Here is a 21,679-nt window from a genome sequence, read left to right on the forward strand (position 1 = left end):
CTGCGTCTTTTCACAAGATAATGTTTACAGAAATAGATTTCTTTGCAGATCAAGAATAGATATTCTGGCACTAGAGAGGTGGCCAGAATTTTGAAGACCAAACTTTCTATCTCTTGCTGTCTTCTATCTCTTGCTATCTTCAGCAAATGCTGCTCCCACACCCATGATATTAAAGCTATCAAATAATGAGTAATTTCCTTCAGTGACTAGCAAAAAACAAAAAAAAAATCTTTGTTTTTACTAGTAGCTTAATAAAAATGAGTGAAACTTCATTTTGTGCACAACCACTAGCAATTTTTGGACGTATAATGAGACATTTGAAAAGGTTAAGATATTTGATGTATGAAAATGTGGCAAAAATGCAATCTGAAATTGCTTCAAGGTAAAAAAAAAAACACAAAAACCCACAACACAATATTCTTTCACAAGGTAAAAGTTATATAATAATTTGCATTGTTAGGACCATAATAAACACACTAATGTAAGTAAGAACTAATGTGTTTGCTTAAAGAATGCTGTATTGATAATTCAATTAAATTTTGTAATTATAGTAATTGTGGTCAATGGGGCAGAATCTAGCTGGAGGTCTGTGACTAGTGGAGTCCCTCAGGGGTCGGTGCTGGGACCAGTGCTGTTTAATATTTTCATCAACGACCTCGATGAGGGAACTGAGTATACACTCAGCAAGTTTGCTGATGACACTAAACTGGGAGGAGTGCCTGACACACCAGAAGGCTGTGTTGCCATTCAGCGAGACCTGGACAGGCTGGAGAGTTGGGCAGGGAGAAACTTGATGAAATGCAACAAGGGCAAGTGTAGAGTCTTGAATCTGGGGAAGAACAACCCCATGTACCAGTACAGGTTGGGGGTTGACCTGCTAGAAAGTAGTGAAGGGGAAAGGGACCTGGGGGTCCTGGTGGATAGGAGGATGACCATGAGCCAGCAATGTGCCCTTGTGGCCAAGAAGGCAAATGGCGTCCTAGGGTGCATTAGAAAGGGTGTGGTTAGTAGGGCAAGAGAGGTTCTCCTCCCCCTCTACTCTGCCTTGGTGAGGTCGCATCTGGAATATTGCATCCAGTTCTGGGCCCCTCAATTCATGAAGGACAGGGAATTGCTTGAAAGAGTCCAGCGCAGAGCCACAAAGATGATGAAGGGAGTGGAACACCTCCTTTATGAGGAGAGGCTGAGGGAGCTGGGTCTCTTTAGCTTGGAGGAGACTGAGGGGTGACCTCATCAGTGTTTACAAATATGTAAAGGGTGGGTGTCAAGATGATGGAGCTAGGTTTTTTTCAGTGATACCCAGTGATAGGACAAGGGGCAACGGGTGTAAACTGGAGCATTGGAGGTTCCACGTTAAAATCAGGAAGAACTTCTTTACTGTGAGAGTGACAGAGCACTGGAACAGGTTGCCCAGGGGGGTTGTGGAGTTTCCTACACTGGTGATATTCAAGGCCCGCCTGGAAAAGTTCCTGTGTGATGTACTCTAGGTTACCCTGCTCTTTCAGGGGGGTTGGACTAGATGATCTTTCGAGGTTCCTTCCAACTCTTGGGATTCTGTGATTCTATGAAAGAGTCCAGTGCAGAGCCACAAAGATGATTAAAGGAGTGGAACATCTCCCTTATGAGGAGAGGCTGAGGGAGCTGGGTCTCTTTAGCTTGGAGAAGAGGAGACTGAGAGGTGACCTCATCAGTGTTTACAGATATATAAAGGGTGGGTGTCAGGATGATGGAGCTTGGCTTTTTTTTCAGTGATACCCAGTTATAGGACAAGGGGCAATGGGTGTAAACTGGAGCATAGGAGGTTCCATGTGAAGATCAGGAAGAACTTCTTTACTGTGAGAGTGACAGAGCACTGGAACAGATTGCCCAGGGAGGTTGTGGAGTCTCCTGCGTTGGAGATATTCAAGGGCCCGCCTTTGTTTCCTTTAGAAGTCTTATTTACAAGATGACTTCTGGGTTTGTTTGTTTTTTTTTTTCTTAGGGCTGCATAGGTTGTTGAACTGTTGAGACTGTATTCCTCTGTTTAATCAATGTCAGAAACTTGTGAGTGCAAGCCAGCACAATACAGATCATACTTATATGCAAACACAAGACTATAACATGAAAAATAAATCTCTTCATGCTATTATTTTAGTGTTATGCTTTCATTTTAAGACTTTCCAATAGTATTTTTTTCTCAGGATAGGAAAGGACTATATATTTGTTTTCAATTATAGTGGCCCCAAAGTAAGTAATTCTAAATTACCTTTATAAATAACTTCGGTATTAACTTCTATGGAAAACTAAGGGACACTCTTATTGGAGTTTTAAAAAACAAACCAGAACAAATCAAAACTGCCTTTTAAAGAGCTGCATGATATCTTTACCAATGACTCTGCAAAGCAGAATTCATCTGCTGTCTGTAGGACTGAGATTACCTCTGGCATGTAATACTCCAGGATAACCCCATACAATCTTCAGCTGCTTTCCCAAAAGAGCACAGCTCTCCTGAAGATCCTTTTCTTGCCAGGTTTGTATTAATCTTCTCTCTGCTTTACAGCATATCAGATGGTACTACTTAAATATATTTGGGTGAATTCAGTTTTAGATGTCTGCAGTGTAGGCATCCATATATAAATGCCTAGTCTCACTTTATAGTCAAGGAAGATACATGGGTATTTCTAAGCTGTGGTTGATCTACTGAGTATTATCTACCTTTTAATGAAATAGATTACAATCCAGACATGTTTTTTCACTGGTTGTGAAGCCGACATCAAATATAGATGTTTGCACTATAGATGTCTACAGTTAAGTATTATGAATTCTATTGCCAGCAAATGGACTCAACAATATAGAAGGAACTTTCCAGTTCAGCTAGTGAGTATTTATTTACTGGAAATGTCTTACAGCTGTGTGTGTCACCTGCTTTTTTCTATAACATTCTAAAGATCTCCAAGTTTTCTTTCTTTTTTTTCTTCCCCCTCTTCCTATTTCCTCATCCACTCTGATACTCAAAGATTAAATAATTTTGAAAGGATAGATTGCTTAATATTTAGTCTGTTTCATTTTGAGCTGTGGGGTTTATTCATGCAATAAGAGACTACCAAAAAGCCAGTTAAACTATTGTTATACTGCACAGCAGTTCTTGGATATTTTAAATTATTGATTTATAAATCAATAAATGCAATGTGAAACAAAATAGTATGTAATAATGTTGCGTACTTGGCAGGATGTTTTAATTAAAATTTCTTCCTTAGTACATTTCCTGTTTAAAAGCAGTTCCGAAGCACTTATGCTTTCTTCTGTTACACAGCATTCTGCTTTGTATGTTTTGAAGTTTTAAAAAGCTGAATACATAACCTGGAACATTACTTTCCTTGAAAAATCTTTGGGGAGCTAATTCCATCAGTAACCAGACACACAGTCATATTGAACAATTTTTGGGAAAGATTGCTCTTTGGAGTGCATCCTCTTAAGCACATTCGCTCTCTGAAGAGTTGCAGGAAGTTCTCAAATTAGCCATTAATTCTGCAATAGTCTTCTTCTGTGTTACTTCTGAGCTGGATAAGAGATTCAGTTCTGTACCAAGGCATAGAAAGGAGACACATCTACTGAATTTTGTTAGAAATTACATCTCTACTGCCATTCCTTCTTTCAGAAAAGTCCAAACAAAATATGTTCTCATACTTTTCAGAAAGTCTTTTTTTTTGGTAGCTTGGATAATAATCATTACTGTTGCCATCTTTTTTTCTTCTTCTTGATATGCTTCTTAGTTTATAAATTTAATTCAGCAATTATAAATTGCTTATTGCTTCTGGGTTTATAAAAAACAAAAGCAGAGTAGGACTTAGAGAGATTATTGCCTTCCTTTTTAGGAAAGGAATTTTATTTACTTCCTTTATTTATTTACTTTTACTATTTTATTCAATGAATAAAAGGGTTTTTTATTGTAAATAAAATTTATTGTTCATGTATATGTTTGTATATAGGGGAAGAGGAAAGAAAAGATTCCTTTTTCCTGATTGTAGTGTCTAGGGACATGTCTAACAACATTCGCTGAAACAAAACTCATAATTAGTCTGTATCAGGATAATTACTGTAGTCTGCTACCAGCTGTTTACTTCACAAAAGCTGCTATAAAGGTAAAAAAGTTTCAGGGGCTACTACATGGCTATTTCTGGAAAAGAAGAGAATAGTAATTATTCCATTGCTTGATTTTAAGTAAAGATATTCTTCACAGTTCTGAAACCTTGCAGATACAATATCATGAGTTGACTTATGTGTGAAATGGCAGATCATGACTATTGTGCAAATTGTCTCAACTGAAATTCTGCATGTCTGAAATGTCCTCATACTTGCCTTCCATAAGCTACTTTTGATAGTACCATCCTCTCATCCATCATTTTTTTGTTCATAGTATTTTTCCCTGAAATTTTACCTGACCATTTGAAAATGTTTTGTGGTCCATCTGCAATTTGTTGTTATTGTTGTTGTTTATTTTAAATGAGATGGTGGGGTGAGGCATAAATGAAGTAAATATATAAAGTTTCTCCAACTTACTTTTACTGGCTTTTATTCATAGAAACATGTCTTTCAAACAATTAGCAGAACTCCAGTGTAATGAAGTAATATGAGCTTTCAAGAACATTATATTAATCCATCAGGATTAACACAAACACTCTCAGTTCTCAACTATAACAGTAATTGAAAACCATTTATTACAGACATAAGTATTCTGACCTGGATGAAAACTTGAGGAATTTATATTCTTTTTGTTAAGACAGAGTTAGCATGATTAATAAATGGGTGGAGAAAATACACTTTATTTGCTTTTCTAATAATATGGTTGCATTTTGCTCTTAAGTGAAAAATTCATTGTATTCGTAAGATGGAATTGGAAGTTTTACATTGAGGTTTAAATTAAAGGATATTAAAAAATACCTATGCTTCTAATAGTTGCATTCTACTCAGGTTCATGAAATAAGAAATTACTTTTACCTTTGATTCAGCTTTATCCTGCCTGAGCCAGATTATAGATGTCAGGAGTAAATTATGTTCTTCACCTCCATTGCATTTACTCAGTGAAGTACATTATTCAGTTGTTATTTGCAGACAGTTGTATTGCATGAAGTGCAATTAGTTATGTTTCCCTTTGAGTATATCTTAATCAAAATGTAATGCAATTATACAGAACTGCATTAAACATGTAACAACCACATTAATAAGTGAAATGACAATGCTTTGAGGAGGTCAGCAGAGTGATGATACTTAAAAATTATTATAATTCATATTTCACAGACCAAACCTGTTGAATTAATTATGGTAATGTATTGTAAAATATACTAAAGTTACATATAATTGTTAACCGGAATATTCAATTTATTTGCACTGCTGAAAATCTTATGTACAAACTAAACTCTCAGATATGTGCTTTTATTTCTAAAATATATTTACTTATTTTATTTCCTAGGTTATTCAGATAAATTTTGAAGAATTTGATCTGGAGATTGGATATGACACGCTGACAATTGGTGATGGAGGAGAAGTGGGTGATCCTAAAACAGTGCTTCAAGTGTAAGTCTTTTGCATTTACACTTATGCATTACAGAATATAATTAATGTGTTTTTGATGAGAGTAGACAGTGATTAAAATCAGGAAAATCTCAAAAAAACCTAATCTTACTGAGCTTCTAAGATTACTCAAGATCATAGTTTAACTACATGGCTATATGTTTACTGTTTTGAAGTCAGAAAGACATGGACTAGACATAAAAAATAAAAAAGTAAACTAAAATCAGAAATTTTAAAAAACATAGTCTGTACATCCATGTGTAGAAATGTAAATTTTTAGGTACTATTGTGCACCCTTTAAAAGTCTGTTCTCAAATTAAAAATACATAAGAACATAATTGCAAATAAATTAATGGGCAACTTACAAACTTTTACAGTCTCCTAGCAAGCTTAGTATGTATAAAGATGTACTGTAGTATACTATAGTATCTTGAAATTTATGTTTCCTGATTATTGTAGATAATTCGAAACACGAGTTAATATAGTGAAGAAAATTACTATAGAGAAAATCTGAGTAGGATGTTACCAAACCCACATATGACTACAAATCAGACTGTGCTGAGTATTAAGTTTTTTGTCATTCAGTAACATTCTTCTAGAATGTATGAGTCTGGGGAGGGGGGGGAGAGAAGGGGTTGGGGTGTGGGGGGTAGAGACTTAACAACCACTGACTAAATTGAGAATCCAAATTTTTCAAATGCTAAAATTGTGATGCTAACTGGTCTTATAATAATAACAGTATCAAGAACGTAAATTCAGGATCTTATTGCTTAAATTATAATATTTTGAAGGCAGCAGTATAATCCAATGATTATGTTTATTCCCCAGTCGTTAGTCTTGTAGACTCGTAGTCTGTCGTTTTATGTAGGTCCAGTTCTATTCTGAATACATACAATAATTTGTAGGAGAAATGAATGCCCCTTAAGATTTTTTTCCATTTTTTTTTTTCCTTTTTTTGTTTGCTTTTTTTGTGTGTTATTTTTTTAGGGTTTTTTTATATATTTAGGAAATATTTTTGGAAAAGGCCAAATACTATTAAGCTGTTACTTTTAAATAAACTTGCCTCTCAGAAAGTGTCTCTTGTTATCATTATTTCAGATGAGTTGCAAATATAAAACTCAGGCCACAACAGAAACAGATGTGGTAAATGTAAAAATGTGTTTAATCAGAAAACCCCCAAAGTATAGCAAAATTAGTATATTTAATGGAAATGTATTATTAAAATTTTTATTGTAACTTTCCATTTTTCACCATAAGAACATAAAGAATCGGTCTGGTTTGAGTATCCTGTGATCATTTTAATCTTTCTATCTTTCCTAATTTCAGCTCAGTATTGTTAATTGCAAAATTTTGAGCAGAAAATAACGTTGTTTCTGGATTTGCAAGTTTTCATTGTGAATTCCCCCATATATCTATCCTTCAGAATATAGGATCTCTATCTCACCTATTTTTAATTAGTTTTGCAACATTCTATCCCTTCTGTTAAGTTCTGTTAACAGAGCGATCTGGATGAAGGGACTGAGTATACCATTGGTTTGTAAATGATACCAACTTGGTCAGGAGTGTTGATCTGCTAGAGGGTAGGAAGCCTCTGCAGAGGGATCTGGACAGCCTGGATCAATGGACTGAGGCCACTTGTAAGAAGTTCAAGAAGGCTGTCCTGCACTTGGATGACAGCAACTCTATGCAATGCTACAGGCTTTGGAAAGAATGGCTGGAAAGCTGCCATTGAAAAGGACCTGGGGGTATTTGTCAACTGAAATACATCCAGTATTGCAGCCCAATTCAGCCCAACTGAACATGGGCCAGCAGTGTGCAGAGGTAGCCATGAAAGCCAACAGTATCCTGGCTTGTATCAGAAATAGTGTGGCCAGTAGGACTAGTGAAGCGATTGTCCCTCTATACTAGGCACTGGTGAGGCTACATCTCGAATATGGTGTTCAGTTCCAGACCTCTCACTGCAAGAAGGACATTGAGTGAGGTGCTGCATCATGTCCAGAGAAGGGCAGCAAAGCTGGTAAAGGGTCTAGAACACAAGTCTGGTGAGTGGCTGAGAGAACTGGGGTTGTTTAGCCTGGAGAAATGGAGGTTGAGGGGAGACTTTATGTATGGCTCTCTACAAGTACCTTAAAGGAGGTTGGGGTGAGGTGGGTGTCAGTCTGTTCTCCCAGGTAACAAGTGATGGGATGAGAGGAATTGGCCTCAAGTTGCACCAGGGGAGCTTTAGGTTAGATATTATGAAAACTTTTTCCACTGAAAGTCTTGTCAGGCATTGGAACAGGCTTCTTATGAAGGTGGTGGAGTCACCATCCCTAGAGGTATTTACAAGATGTGTAGATATGACTGTTAGGGGCATGATTTAGTGGTTGACTTAGCAGTATTAATTTTATGGTTGGACTTGATGATCTTAATTTTTTTTTTCCAACCTAAACTATTCTATGATTTAAGATTCTTATCAATGAGGAGACCAGCTACAGGTATTTCAAGTGGATAGTATCAAGTGGATACTTTAGGATAGTGTAAAATTTCTTCAGTGGATTGTAGATGTTCTTATTGTTACTAATAATAGCTTTGAGAAGTGGAGAAATACTGTAATTTCTATTTTATAAACAGTACCACATCATCAAAATAAGTTTTTTATAAATCTGGAATTCAATTTCAGAAATTCTTAGATTCTTAAATAATATTAGTTATCCTGCCATGTGTATAGAACATTTATTAAGTACTGGTTCACCAGGTCTTAACATTTAACTGAAGTATTGTTTTTGTAAAAGTCTGTCGGATAATGAGGCATAGGTGGGGGAGAAATTATGAAATTAGAGGATTAAATCTGTCATGAATATAAAGGTATTCTGAATAATTTTCTTTAATAAAAGAGTTAATTAGAGTTGTGAAGTGTTAGCATATGATAAGAGAACCTGTTCTTTAAATAAAGAAATAGTTTTTAAGAATTATTGCTGTGGAGATCCTGGAAAAACAAAAATCCCCTAATTAATTTGGAGGGGTTTAATATTAAAAAACATTGTAAAATCAGCCACACATATATTATTTTTATTTACCAGTGGAATAATCTGGTTATTCTGTGATCAGAAGTATCAATTTTGAAGCTATTAGGATTAAAATGTATTAAAAGAATTACATGGGATATGGAAATGTAAATGTTTTCTCCTGTGAGCCATGCAGACTTTGTCTGAGATATGATGCACAATGAATAAATCAGCTACTGTATTATTTAATTTTGGATTTTAAATTTTAAAATAATTATCTTTCCTCCAGGAAATTGCTGTACAACATTGGTTTGAATATATATGGCTTACGTGTAAATGATATTAAAACATTTATTTTCCAATTTATCAAAGTTAATCAGCAAAACTATCCAAGTGTTTAATCCCGTAATATTACTGAGTACTGCTACATGTTGGATGAAGCTTTGAGTGATATGATTTAGTGTGAGGTGTCCCTGCCCATAGCAGGGGGGTTAGAGCTAGACGATCTTAATGTCCTTTCTGAACCTAACTGTTCTATGATTCTATAGGAAGGTTCAGATTAAAAAAAAATGAATTTAAGTGGCATTTAGATAGAATTATGCTTCCTAAATTAACGTATTACAATCCTGATAATTCCTACTCTGCTGATGCTAATCACAGAAGTGGCTAAAATTCCAAAGCCATTTCAGTACTTGTCATTAAGTTTCCCCAGGTGCCTATAATTCTGTGCCCATATACGTATATTCAGCAACATGACAGACTGCTCCAACTTAGGGAGCCTAGCACCTAAGTGAACTCAAATCTGAATGGAATACTTCTTTTGTGTGTTTGACAAGATGATTAATACGGGCTTTCTTAGTGCTTTCTTATAGAGCTAAGATCTTTGCATGGTGGAGCATTGTTAAGTTTTACTATCACGTGATAAAAGAGAAGAAGGAAAATAAATGGTGCTTCAGAAATCAGTCACATCACTCTTTCAAGATGTTTGGAAGTCTGCTTTCAGCAGCTTGGGTTAACAGTTGTTGTGGGCAACTCCTAATGTAATGTGCATCCAGGTGCTCATTCCTGTAACATGCATTTGGAAAATACGGTGCACAAAGCATGAAAATTGCTCTTAGTCTTTTAGTATGCTTGGTTTGGGTGTACAGTGTTCCATATTACAGATCATCTTCATCAGAGGGAGAGTGTTGCAATCTTCTGAATATCCTCTAGCCTAGTCTTCAGTATGCTCTCCCAGAGAAATGTATGTCACTAGTATGTGAAAGGGGTAGTTTCTGAGTTTGAAGGAGGAGATGGGAAATACACACAACTGTGTCATAACTGTTAAGCTGTTTAATAAAAGGCAAGTTATCATAATCACATCTTTCCATCTTTACTGTTGAGTGTTCACTGTTCAGATTTGAAAGGGAGGATGTAGGAACCTTACTTCCAGGAAATAAATCCAAGCTAGAGGAAGTAACATAACCTCCAGGAGGAAAGACAGGATAATTCATAACTGAAAAAATTCATTATTATCTTAAATAGCTTCCTTTTCTAATGTTTTTAATTATTATTATTCTTGTACAGTGATCCCTAAGCACTTAAAAGAGCAGTAAGTGATATCTGTATTCTGTTGATTGATTTTCAAATGGTATTTTTCCCACATCCTATTTAATAGAAAAATGTTATTTCTAGAAACTATGCATTTAAAACTGTATTTATAATTAACTTCAGAAAATAGAACCTTCAAGAATTCTGGTAGCTGTTTATCAAAGGAGTTATTCTCTCTGACACAACAGAGATGAATATACCCAATGGCTTTACTGATCCCAAAATGTACTGTCAATCACTAGCAGCAATTACAAAATTATGTTAGCCATTACATCAGTGTTGTTTCTGAGGAACATCCTGTTAATCTATTAATTTGGCAAAGACTGAACTCACTGAAGATGCTTTTCTTTAGTGCAGGAATGAGCAGTTAGTACATTACTTTGGCCAGGCATTTACTTATTCAATTCCTGCAAGAATCTTTGTGCTCCATCTGTGGACACATATGTGGGAAATAGGCAGGAATTTCTCCTACAGCAGAGTATTTCATACAGAATCAAACTAAAAAAGACCAGAGGGGAAAACTAAAATTAGCTGCAAAATATATTTAAAGTAGTCCATTTAAAGTTTCAGCTAGCTTTAAAGAATTGTTCAAACTGAAACTTAACAGTTTTCACTCTTACACAGTCTTGTGCTTGTGATCCATTTATCAACAGGGTAAATTATTTTGCTACTTTCCACCATTCTGTTTTAGCTGATAAAGTCTTACCAAATCTGAGGCAGATTTGAGGAAAAAATGCAATTTAGCATAAAACTGCAGCTTTCACAACATTTCCTTTTTGCTATTGCAGGATTTCATTCAGCAAACAGAATGAGCATTTAGGATATCATTGACTTGCAAATTTTTGCAAACTATGTGAAAAGTGAAAAAAAAGAAGGTAAAAACTAAAACCCAGATTCAGGTCTTTCTAATTACTCAGCATCATGTAACACTGAGTGGTTTTAAAGTTATGACTTACAGTATTTTTGTTAATGAAGGAATGTCAGCTGAGTCTGTCAGGCGGCTTCTTTGATTATTGTGGTAGAGGAGGAGGTGAGAGTTTTCATGGAACACATGGACTTCCATAATAATATTAAATATTGCAATTTAAGATTAGCTAATAACTCTTAAATACACAGTGTGTGTATTCCTAAGTGGGTAACTGTATACAAGAGAAATACATTTTTGGAAGCATAAATGTGTTGCCTTATTGTGGGCTTCTGATGCCATTTGGTATGCTTGCATGTACCTGAGTCATGCACACAAGACTCCTAGATAAGGTTCCGGATTAGGGGAGATGCATGTCTTTCTGGACCAGCAGTTGAAGGTGAGATTAAATATTTTAGTAGAACACAAGTAGTAATTGCTTGTGTTTATACACTGCTGCCAAATCTGCATCATTGGAACACTGAAAGCTGCAATGACTAACCAGCCAGCAGGTAACTAAGTTGGTGTAAGCAGAATACAATTAATTTAAAACAAACAAACAAAAAAGAAAAAGTAATAGTTATTTAGATTCCTTGCAAAAAGCAAAACCCAAATCTAGCTACTTCATCTATTTAGTTTGTTTTGTTTTGTTTTGTTTTGTTTCCTTTTTCAATAGGTTAACTGGGAGCTTTGTACCTGACTTAATTGTGAGCATGAGCAATCAGATGTGGTTGCATCTTCAAACGGATGAAAGTGTGGGCTCAATCGGTTTCAAGGTTAACTACAAAGGTAACAATTCAATATTGGAAATTAATGATGTACTAAAAATTATGCCAATATTATGTTTTTTTCTTTAATATTACTGGATGCATTCCGTTTTCAGTTCTGAAATTTCAAAAAACAAGAAAATATAAGCTGAGCTGAAAAACAAATATAAAAGATAAATTTATTCTCTTTAAAGGTCTTATGTCACATGAAACTGCATACTTTTTGTTGGTTTTGTTCTTATCGCAGTGGATTTTTGGCATACAGTTTTATAATAATTTATTTATGTTATTTCATGTTGAAAAATATTAAAGTAAGTAATACTGTGATTATGTAAATCTAAATATGTAAAGTAAGGTTGGTGAGGCATTGTAATGGGTTGCCTAGGGAAGCTGTGAATGCTCCATCCCTGGTAGTGTTCAAGGCCAGGTTGGACAGAGACTTGGGTGGCATGGTTTAGTGGGAGTTGTCCCTGCACATGGCAGGGGGGTTGGAACTAGATGATCTTAAGGTCCTTTCCAACCCTAACTATTCTATGATTCTATAATTCTATTAAATGAATACTTCCTACATTCTCTGGAAAATTTAGCATGCCTACCAGAACAGAAAAAAACCCACTGAATTTGAATTGTTGATGAGTTTTAAGCCAGGACAAATTGAAATTTGCCTAATAATGCTGTTCTTTGTAGTCTTAAAATGTGAGGGCCTTATAATGCATAACATGTATAATTGTTGCTATTTGATGTTTCTGGGAGAATGTAAAGTTCTCATAGAGCATGAAAAGGAAAAATCACCCCAAAACTTAAGAATAACATATATACATATATATATGCACATATGCAGTATTGTATTATTACAAGATTGGTTATATTTATTATTTTTATATTAGATTTAACATAGCTGCATGTATGTCTTGCAAAAAAAAAATTAAATTACATTGTTCCTGCTTACCACCAAAACTGGATAATAGAAAGTACGATTTTTCATTAAAATTATTAATCAGAAAGGGAGAGAGCAGAAGCAAAAGTTAAACCAGAAATTGTGTATTAGAAATGAAGCTGATGTTACTAAAGATAAGCAGTTGGAGTGTATAAGCATATTGGGAGTAAACTGGTGCAGTGTGACTTGCTGGGTTATTTTCTATTCATAACTTCCCTTTGGCTGTTTGCATATAGTAATCTGTATAGTGTTAAGGCAAAACTATGCTTGTGTCATTCTTGATATTCAGATCTAGTGGACTAACAAAGAAAAATCTTACTACTTTACTGTATTGTAGCTAGCAAGACTCAGAATTTCCACATTCCAGCTGCTGAAGGGTCTAGAAAAATGATTAATATAAACAAGTTTAAGTATTAATATAACAAAACCTAAACTATATTTGAGTGGAAAAGGAAGCTTTTTAGAGCTGTATACAATAGTTTGCACAGCTAAAGCAGTTGTTTCCTTTACTTGCAGGATTCTCTTATAGTAAAAATTAAATTTACTTGCAACAGTTTTAGTTTGCAAAAGGCAGAGGGGAATTGTCTAGTATCTTATATTGTACCACTATGTTTTGTTTTATTAATGAGTTACATTTATTCTTAGAAGCTATAGTTCTTCAAGAATAAAATTAATTGAATATGAACAGGTAGAAAGGGACAGAAAGGGTGAACATGCACAATCTCATCTCCATATAATCAGCTTTGTGATTATGCACCTAGATACTGAGTTTGTATTTCTGTCTTGCATTACACTGGTGCTTCACACTAGCTCACTAAAGATCATTTGAATGCATCACACAATCAATGGATAGGTACTGTGTGGAGGGTTGGCAGGTTTTTTTGTTATATACCAGGTTTTTTTCACACCTATCTAGCGTATGGAATCAAGGTTTTTTCTATTAATGATCTTATACAACTAAATTTTTGAAACGTACGAATTGCAAGTTGAAAGTCCAGTGAAATAAACTGGGAGATTCAGTTAGAACAGTGCATTCAGGACTATGAAATATCACTGACTTTACTAGAATCAGAAAATTGCAAAGACTTTTCTTTTAGCAAACGTCAGAAATAAAGAGAATTGTGATTTCTAGGAGTCAGGGTCAAAGGACATTTTAGTTTAAGTGACTACATGGATTATTAAGAATGTATGCCCAGCTTAATTATATTCCTCTTCAATGGACTAGATCAAATTCTACTTCTATAACTTGTTTCCTTGAACCTCATAGAATCACAGAATAGTTAGGATTGGACAGGACCTTAAGATCATCTATTTCCAACCCCCCTTCCATGGGCAGGGACACCTCACACTAAGCGATGTCATCCAAGGCTCTGTCCAACCCAGCCTTGAACACTCTCAGGGATGGAGCGTTCACAATTTCCTTGGGGCAACCATTCCAGTGCCTCACCACTCTTACAGTAAAGAACTTCCTCCTTATATCCAGTCTAAACTTCCCCTGTTTAAGTTTGAACCTGTTACCCCTTGTCTTATCAGTACAGTCCTTAATGAAGAGTCCATCCCCAGCATCCTTATAGGACACCTTCAGATACTGGAAGGTTGATGTGAGATCTCCACGCAGCCTTCTCTTCTCCAGACTGAACAGCCCTATCTTCATACGGGAGGTGCTTCACTCCCCTGATCATCCTCATGGCCCTTCTCTGGACTTATTCCAACAGTTCCATGTCCTTTTTATGTTGAGGACTCCAGAACTGCACACAGTACTCCAAGTGAGGTTTCACGAGAGCAGAGGAGCAGAATCACCTCCTTCAACCTTCTGGTTACATGCCTTTTGATGCAGCCCAGGATACAGTTGGCTTTCTGGGCTGTGAGCACACACTGCTGGCTCATGTTCATTTTCTCCTTGACCAATTTTTCTCATAATTTCCAGTATCGACTTAAACACCTAGCGACAGCTGATACTCTGTCTACTTACATACCTTGCTTTTTGCTTTGGTTAAAATACATTAGCATACTAAATTAGATCCAGTAGTGTGATTTTTGAATGGAATCTTCTGATGATTCTTACTCCCCTTGCTTTAGTTTTCATCATGGATCAATCCTGAAAGGCACAAATTACATTTCTTTGAGGTAATTAATGAGTTTCATCTGAATAGCATCAGTATAGCATTCCTTGTGTGCTCCAGCTCTCAATGGGCTTTTATTGGGACCTGATAAAGCTGGTCCAAAGTAAAATGACTAAACCACAGTGAAATTCTTATAGATTGTATAGATACTTCATCTTCTATTGTTTCACTTTACAGACTTGCTTATGTCATAGTTAATTACTTGATAATGCATTTGATAACAGTACTCGCTAATAACTAAAATAATTTAACACTAACGTGTTTTGATGTCAAAATATTTGCTTCTGCGCATCCTGAGACTCTGCTAACTACAAAGGCAGTGGAAATGTGCATACCTTGTCCCATCAAAATTTATAATGACATCCTTCAGTCTAGTTGACATTTAGGTCTGAGTTTGGCAGGCATTTTCAAGAATATAGATTGTTCTGAGTCCTACACAGAATGTGACGGGAGGAACAGAAGGTTATGGGATGTCGTTACTGAATGCCCTTTACCGTTGTACTTTGAAATGGTATACTTGCTCAAGGTGTGAGATGGAAGGTCACATCATTTCTCACTGTGTTAGAATTGCATATGCCATATCATCTGTAATGACAGAAATAGACAAATGAATTTTTAATACCTCTGCATTAGTATGTTTTCAGCTGAAGAATTCTTTTAAATTTAAGTTGTTTGTTCTTACAGGAACTAAAATTTTATTCACTTTTATGTATCTGCCATTTGAGAGAATCTAGTAAGACTGTGAAATAATAAAACTCTGTGTCTTCTTTTAGATTGAGATGGTGCATGTGATGTTACTTTATGGTTTTAATAGCTAGGTCACATTATAATTACTTAAATATGAAATAAAGATATAAACATTAGAGAGGGTATTTTAAAGTAAATCAGTTGTTGTTTTGAAATTCCTTTTCCAGTATCTCATAAAATAAAACTACTCTGGAAAGTAGAAGAATAAATAACAGGAAAGAGCAAGACAGAAATACAAGCACTGCCTCATTAGAGATATTTTACCTGTAATGTCACCAATTTGTAAACTGTTTTCATGCTTCAAATGTATGTGTAGATTTTTTCTAATGTGAAAATATGGAGTATTTAGCAATCTGTATTTTGAAGTTCATTACTTCCAAATTACAAATTCATAGCTATTACTGATTATAAGTTGCATGATACTTTGCGTCACTCAGTATTTCAGGAAATAGTACTATATTATCACAGTAGTACTTCTATTCCCACACACATGATGAAGAGAAAAAAAGAAACTATCAAAAAAACAGTGGAGAAAAAATCTCAAAAAAAAATTAAACACTGTAACTGAATGATTTTCATCTATAATTAAGAAAAAAAACCCACCCAAAAACAGCTGCATAGAATACAAGACAAACTGATAGAACTTTGGCATAGCCTTCAAAAACTAGAAAACATTTTGTAAAAGCATAAAATTTTGGAGAATTGTGAGTATTTAATTTTCCAAAATCTGAGAAGCTAGCAATAGAATATTTCCTGGAAAATTACACATGAGAACTCTAATTGCAGTAGATTTCATGTGCAATATCTTCCTTTTGTAACTTTGGACATATGTGAAAGAATAAATTAAATAAAAAATATACCTTATACATTTTTTCAAAGTAAACTTTTTCTCACAGAATTTGTGGGATTGAAGAATAAAGTAAATAATCATGGTGAATGGTCACAGGAAAAGTTAATTTAAACAATGGAGTGAGTATTGTAAATACAGTACAAAACCATCCTGTGTTACTACAGTACAGGCACTCAAAATGTCTGTTTAGGTCAGATTTGAGTTGTCTGAAACAAAGGAAACTATACACAGAGCAGCCTAATTCTGATGGGTCTCAATATCACATGTTCAGTTTCTAAGCAGTAGCCAGATCTGAGGGATTTATTTTTCTTTTGTGTGTCTTTATTTTTTTCCGAATAACTGGCTACACACTAATAACACCTCTTAGATCAGTAGGTTCTCTTGATAGCCCTGCCTACTATCAGGAGAGAATCTGTGTGTTTTTGTTGTTAACTATAATAATTTATCACACATACTCTAGTTCTTGAAGAAAATGAAGAAGGTTAGTTTTACTGGTATGTAATCGTAAGTTTTGGTGGAGGTTTGTCTGAGATGCCAAGCTAGATAGGAGTGCATGTAAATGATGAATTTGAAGCAAAGTAGATTTGCTTATTCAGTTTTCTGCTTCAAAATCTAATTTTAGGATGTGGGATTTACACTGTGACACCCAATATTTCATAACATTTCTTTTTGCTTTAAGCATAACTTCATATTGCTTCAACCAGTGTGATTCATGTTCCTGAGTGCTTGGGGTACTATTGCAGCCTGCGGTAGACTTATGGAGTTTGTGAGCCGCATTTCATCCTATTTTCCTAGCAGTAAGCACTGAGTTTCAGACATAGCTGAGGTTTGTCACAGATGGCAGGGAGATGTTTTTTAATGACTAACTGCTCAACAGCATTTGTTTTTCTGTTGGTGACAGAACAGTAGATGATCTGAATTAGGTTGATTAATCTGGTGTTAGTCCTCTAAGTTCAGGAAGGTCTCATCTCAGCAGGTTGTGAGAGTATCTATGTGAGAGCTCACATATGAAATATATATCTTCATGCCTTCGTTGCATAATTTTGGGTTTTATAAGAGATGCTTGTTTGGGTTTTTTTTTTGTTTGTTAAATTCTACCTAATCTTTCTTCTTGTGAGGAAGTGGAAAGTGAAGCTTTTGTACTTTCTGCACATCAAAATCTCTGACATGTTTCCTTTTTGAACTTTTCAATCTTATATGGTTCAGTTTATATTCTCTTGAGGTGTTTTCATTGTTCTGATGATTTGTACTGCCTTTGTACTCATTTTCCTCTGTGTTTGTGTGTATTTTGTGGTGAAATAACAGGATCATGCCAATGATTAATTTAACTGCATTCTGATACCCTCAATTCTATTCCTTGTTTACCCTAACTTAATTTTGTAGAAAGAAGAGACTTATATTAACAGAAAAAATCCCTGTGCTAAATCAATGCAAATGGCTTTAAACCTTTTAAGTGTCATAGTTAGTTCAAATTCTCAAATACAATAGTGCTTTGTATTTATAAAAAAAATGAAAATAAAGATCACTAACCAGTAGTTTACAAATACAGCACAACTTCCTGTGAAGTTGATGCCAGTTCTGCTGAATGTGTGTTATTGACAAGTTTGTTATTTAAGCTCATTCCTGTTTCAGATCTCTTTTGAAGATGCTGCCCAACCTCTATTTGTGCTTTGATGCAAGACTTCCCTTTAGAAAAGCCACACTGCTTTGTGGATATAATTTTTATCCACGTCTCAGATGTATCTGTTTTTTGTTATAATTTCAACAGTTTTGTTACATCTCAGATTTACAAATCTCTGTTTTTCAGACACCCCTTGAAACTCTTTCTGTAAACAGACATTGTATTTGCCTCTCTGTTCTCTAGTAATAAGATCACCTTACCGAAGAAATCAGACATTCCTTAAGCTTTTTTACCCACACTTCAAATTGTATGCCTAAGGAGATCCCAATCCAAGCTCTGTTCCTTTGGCCATAGGTCCAAAACCTCACTGCTATTGCTTTCAGCAACCAACAGAAATGGCAACGCAGATCAGAGATTTCTGTCCTCTCTGATGGAGTTTTTGTGGGGTTTTTTAATTATTATTTGTTGGTAAGTCTTTTATTTGTCAGGGACAATTTGCAAATGGTAATGTGTTTTTGCTGGAAACTAAGTTCTTTCAGAACTTTGATGCATAAGGATAGGTTTTGTGTTTTGGGGTGAGAGGAAGGAATTCTTTGTGGATTTTTTTTGTTTGCTTTTTTTTTTTCCTTTTAATTGCAAACTTTGTCCAGGAAGTCTTTTGACATCTGTCTTCAATAATTCGATAACTCTTCTTCATTATTAGAAAAGTTTATGTTAATGTTATTACTTAGATAAGAAATTTCCTGTCTCGAGAGACTTTTTGTTTGTTTGCTTGTTTTTGTTTGTTTTGCATCTGATTTTAAATAGATTTGTGCTGTTCTACCCACCCATTGTCTACTCTTAGTCAAGATTGATTGCAGCAATTTGACCATGTATATGTGAATTCAAACACCCACATACATACTTGTAATCCAAGAAAATGTAAAATGTTAATATGTAATTTGTAAGTTATAAGCGTTCAAAACAATATACTTAGTTCATATATTTTTATAGAGGGAAATGTAGACTGATGTTGCATCAAATTTGATCTTTTGTGGCTCCTTAAGTGATATTTCTGAGTACTTAAGAGGCTGTGCAGGTTACATTATCATGAAGGTCTTAAAAATTTCATCTAGTAGGAGGATAAAAAAAGTGTAAAATTGTATGCAGCTGCTGGAATCTAGCTTTACAAAGATTATTGCAAGTATTGCTTGTAACCCTGCAATCTTTCAATAGAAATATATTGGTCTAAGGTCATATGTGAACTAATAAACTGTGCCTCAAAAAGCTGTCACATCAGAATGAGTATGGGTGTGGGCTTTTTAGCTGTCTTTTAAAATAATCTCTGGAAAGAGAACTTTTTTTGTTATCAAGAAATTTTCATGCTTCTGCTAACTTCACAAAGTTGATGAAAGCAGGTCTTCAATCTAAAAGTGTGTTCTTAGAAACTGAAACTGTATAGTTTATCTTAACTTCACCTATTTCTCAAAAATATTTATCTAGATGTGATTACTGCTGCTTTTTGATTATTGATTTTAATTTTAATTTCTCTGCATCTTCCTATTGTTTAATATTATGTTATCTCAGTTGATTTATAAAATGAGGGTATTTAATGTCAACAAGACTTAATTTAATAATATTTTTTCTACTTAATGGTTTTGTTTGTTTAAAATTAAGGTAATTATTTCCATGACACATAATTCCTGATTTCTTTTTCTATAACTCTCTTGTCAGTAGAGTTCTGGTCAGACAAATTGATATTTGAAGATGACTCCCACTACTGTTTAATTTTGTGCAATAAAACTGTACATCATCCTTTCTGCTTTACAATATTTAATGAAAAGAATGAAACCATTTGTGATTATATTACCCATAAAGAAGAGCGGAGGATTTTCTTTGCTCTAATATTTGTCTCTTCTCCCAAGTAACAAGTGATAGAACAAGAGATAACAGCCTCAAGCTGCACCAGTGGAGGTTTGATCAGATATTAGGAAAAATTTATTCACAGAGAGGGTGCTCAGACATTGGAACAGGCTGCCGAGGGAAGAGGTGAAATCACTGTCCCTAGGAGTGTTCAAAAATCATGTAAATGAGGCCCTTAGTGATCTGGTTTAATGGTGGACTTGGCAGTCCTGGGGTAGTGGTAGGACTTGACAATCTTAAAGGTCTTTTCCAACCTAGTTGATTCTATGCTTCATTATGTAAAATAGCTACAAGTAGGTAGACACTGTACTTAATATGCAGTCAGAACTTAAATTTAAAATGTATGTGTATAGAAGGATTTTCACTGTTTCCAAGTAAAATACTCAGAATAATCAGTTGAGGTTTTGCACTTTTGAACTTCTGAGTCTTCCATAATGCTGAACATTATGCCATGGGAATGTTTGTTGTTTTTTTTTTTTTACCTTTTTCCCCCAAGTCAAGAATTAATTTCTGTAAGTGCTACTACGTGAGAAAACAACCCCATCCATAGTGCTTTTTCACCATGTGATTTTATGTTCTAAGAAACATCAATTAATTATATTGTATTAGAGTAGATTGTATCTTAAATTTATTGATGGCTTTTTATTTCAGTTTGCTGTTGGCATTTCCTGTAGCATATTTCCAGAGAAAATGCCTATGAGCTATAAAGCATTAGATTTACCCAGCTGTTGCGGGTAACCACAACCTACAGCTAAGCCCCACACAGCTGCTGGCTCACAGCCCCCACAGCAGGACTGGGGAGAGAATCAAAGGGCAGAAGTGAGAAAACTCATGAACTGAACTAGAGATATTTTAATAGGTAAAGCAGTTGCACATGCAAACAAAGCAAAATAACACATTCATTTACTACTTCCCATTGGCAGGCAGATGTTGAGATATTTCCAGGAAAGCAGGGCTCCATCATTTGTAATGGTTATTTGGCAAGATAAAATCCATCGTTCTGAAAGTCCCCATCTTCCTCGTTCTTCCCCCAGCTTTATCTGCTGAGCCTGATGCCATATGTTACAGAACATCCCTGTGGTCAGCTGGGGTCAGCTTTGCCCTGGCTCTGTTCCCCCCCAGCTTCTTGTGCACCCCAACCTAGTCATTGGTGGGATGAGAAGCAAGGGCCTTGATACTGCGTAAGCATTGTTCAGCAGTAGGTAAGACGCCAGTGTCTTATCAACATTTTCAACACAAATCCAAAACATAGCACCATATGAGAGAAAAATCCGGTCTCTAATATCACGAGAGGCTGACTTTATCTCTGTTGTCACATAAAAAAATCATTGTCACTCATTGAGTTCTAAGTCCAAGCTTCCTTCTTTTTTTTTTTAATGTATTCTCAGAATGAAGAAGGGATTCCAAACTGATTAATTTACAGCTCTTGAGTAGTCAAGGCACTTACTGTATGTATGTGTCATCTGATCAGTTGCTATAATTGAAATGAATGTTTCCCCTGAGATATATTATCTTTCTTTTTTATGTTGTGTATGGATGCATAGACAGTGGCATCTGCCTTCGGCTTTAGCTTTCACTTTTTTGCCCATTTAACCACTTGCAGCATGTGGAAAAAACTGAAAGATTTAATTTTATCAGAAACCACACATGGATTGGCAGTGCTCCAAGATGGTGCTGAGGTGTTCAGTGGAATCTTCGTTT

General features: G+C 35.2%; 1 protein-coding gene across 3 annotated transcripts in view; it reads left to right on the plus strand.

Moving 5' to 3' along the window:
• The window catches only part of CSMD3 (CUB and Sushi multiple domains 3), a 604,683-nt gene that overhangs the window by 288,151 nt on the left and 294,853 nt on the right, over positions 1 to 21,679 (plus strand). For all 3 annotated transcript variants that reach the window (XM_005150930.4, XM_005150931.4, XM_031050517.2), the window contains 2 exons: positions 5,450 to 5,553; positions 11,708 to 11,820. In XM_005150930.4, coding sequence (XP_005150987.2) covers positions 5,450 to 5,553; positions 11,708 to 11,820 — 217 coding nt within the window. The remainder of the gene's footprint in view (positions 1 to 5,449; positions 5,554 to 11,707; positions 11,821 to 21,679) is intronic.

The sequence above is a fragment of the Melopsittacus undulatus genome, chromosome 1 (genome assembly GCF_012275295.1).
Source record: "Melopsittacus undulatus isolate bMelUnd1 chromosome 1, bMelUnd1.mat.Z, whole genome shotgun sequence".
NCBI classification, from domain to species: Eukaryota; Metazoa; Chordata; class Aves; order Psittaciformes; family Psittaculidae; genus Melopsittacus; species Melopsittacus undulatus.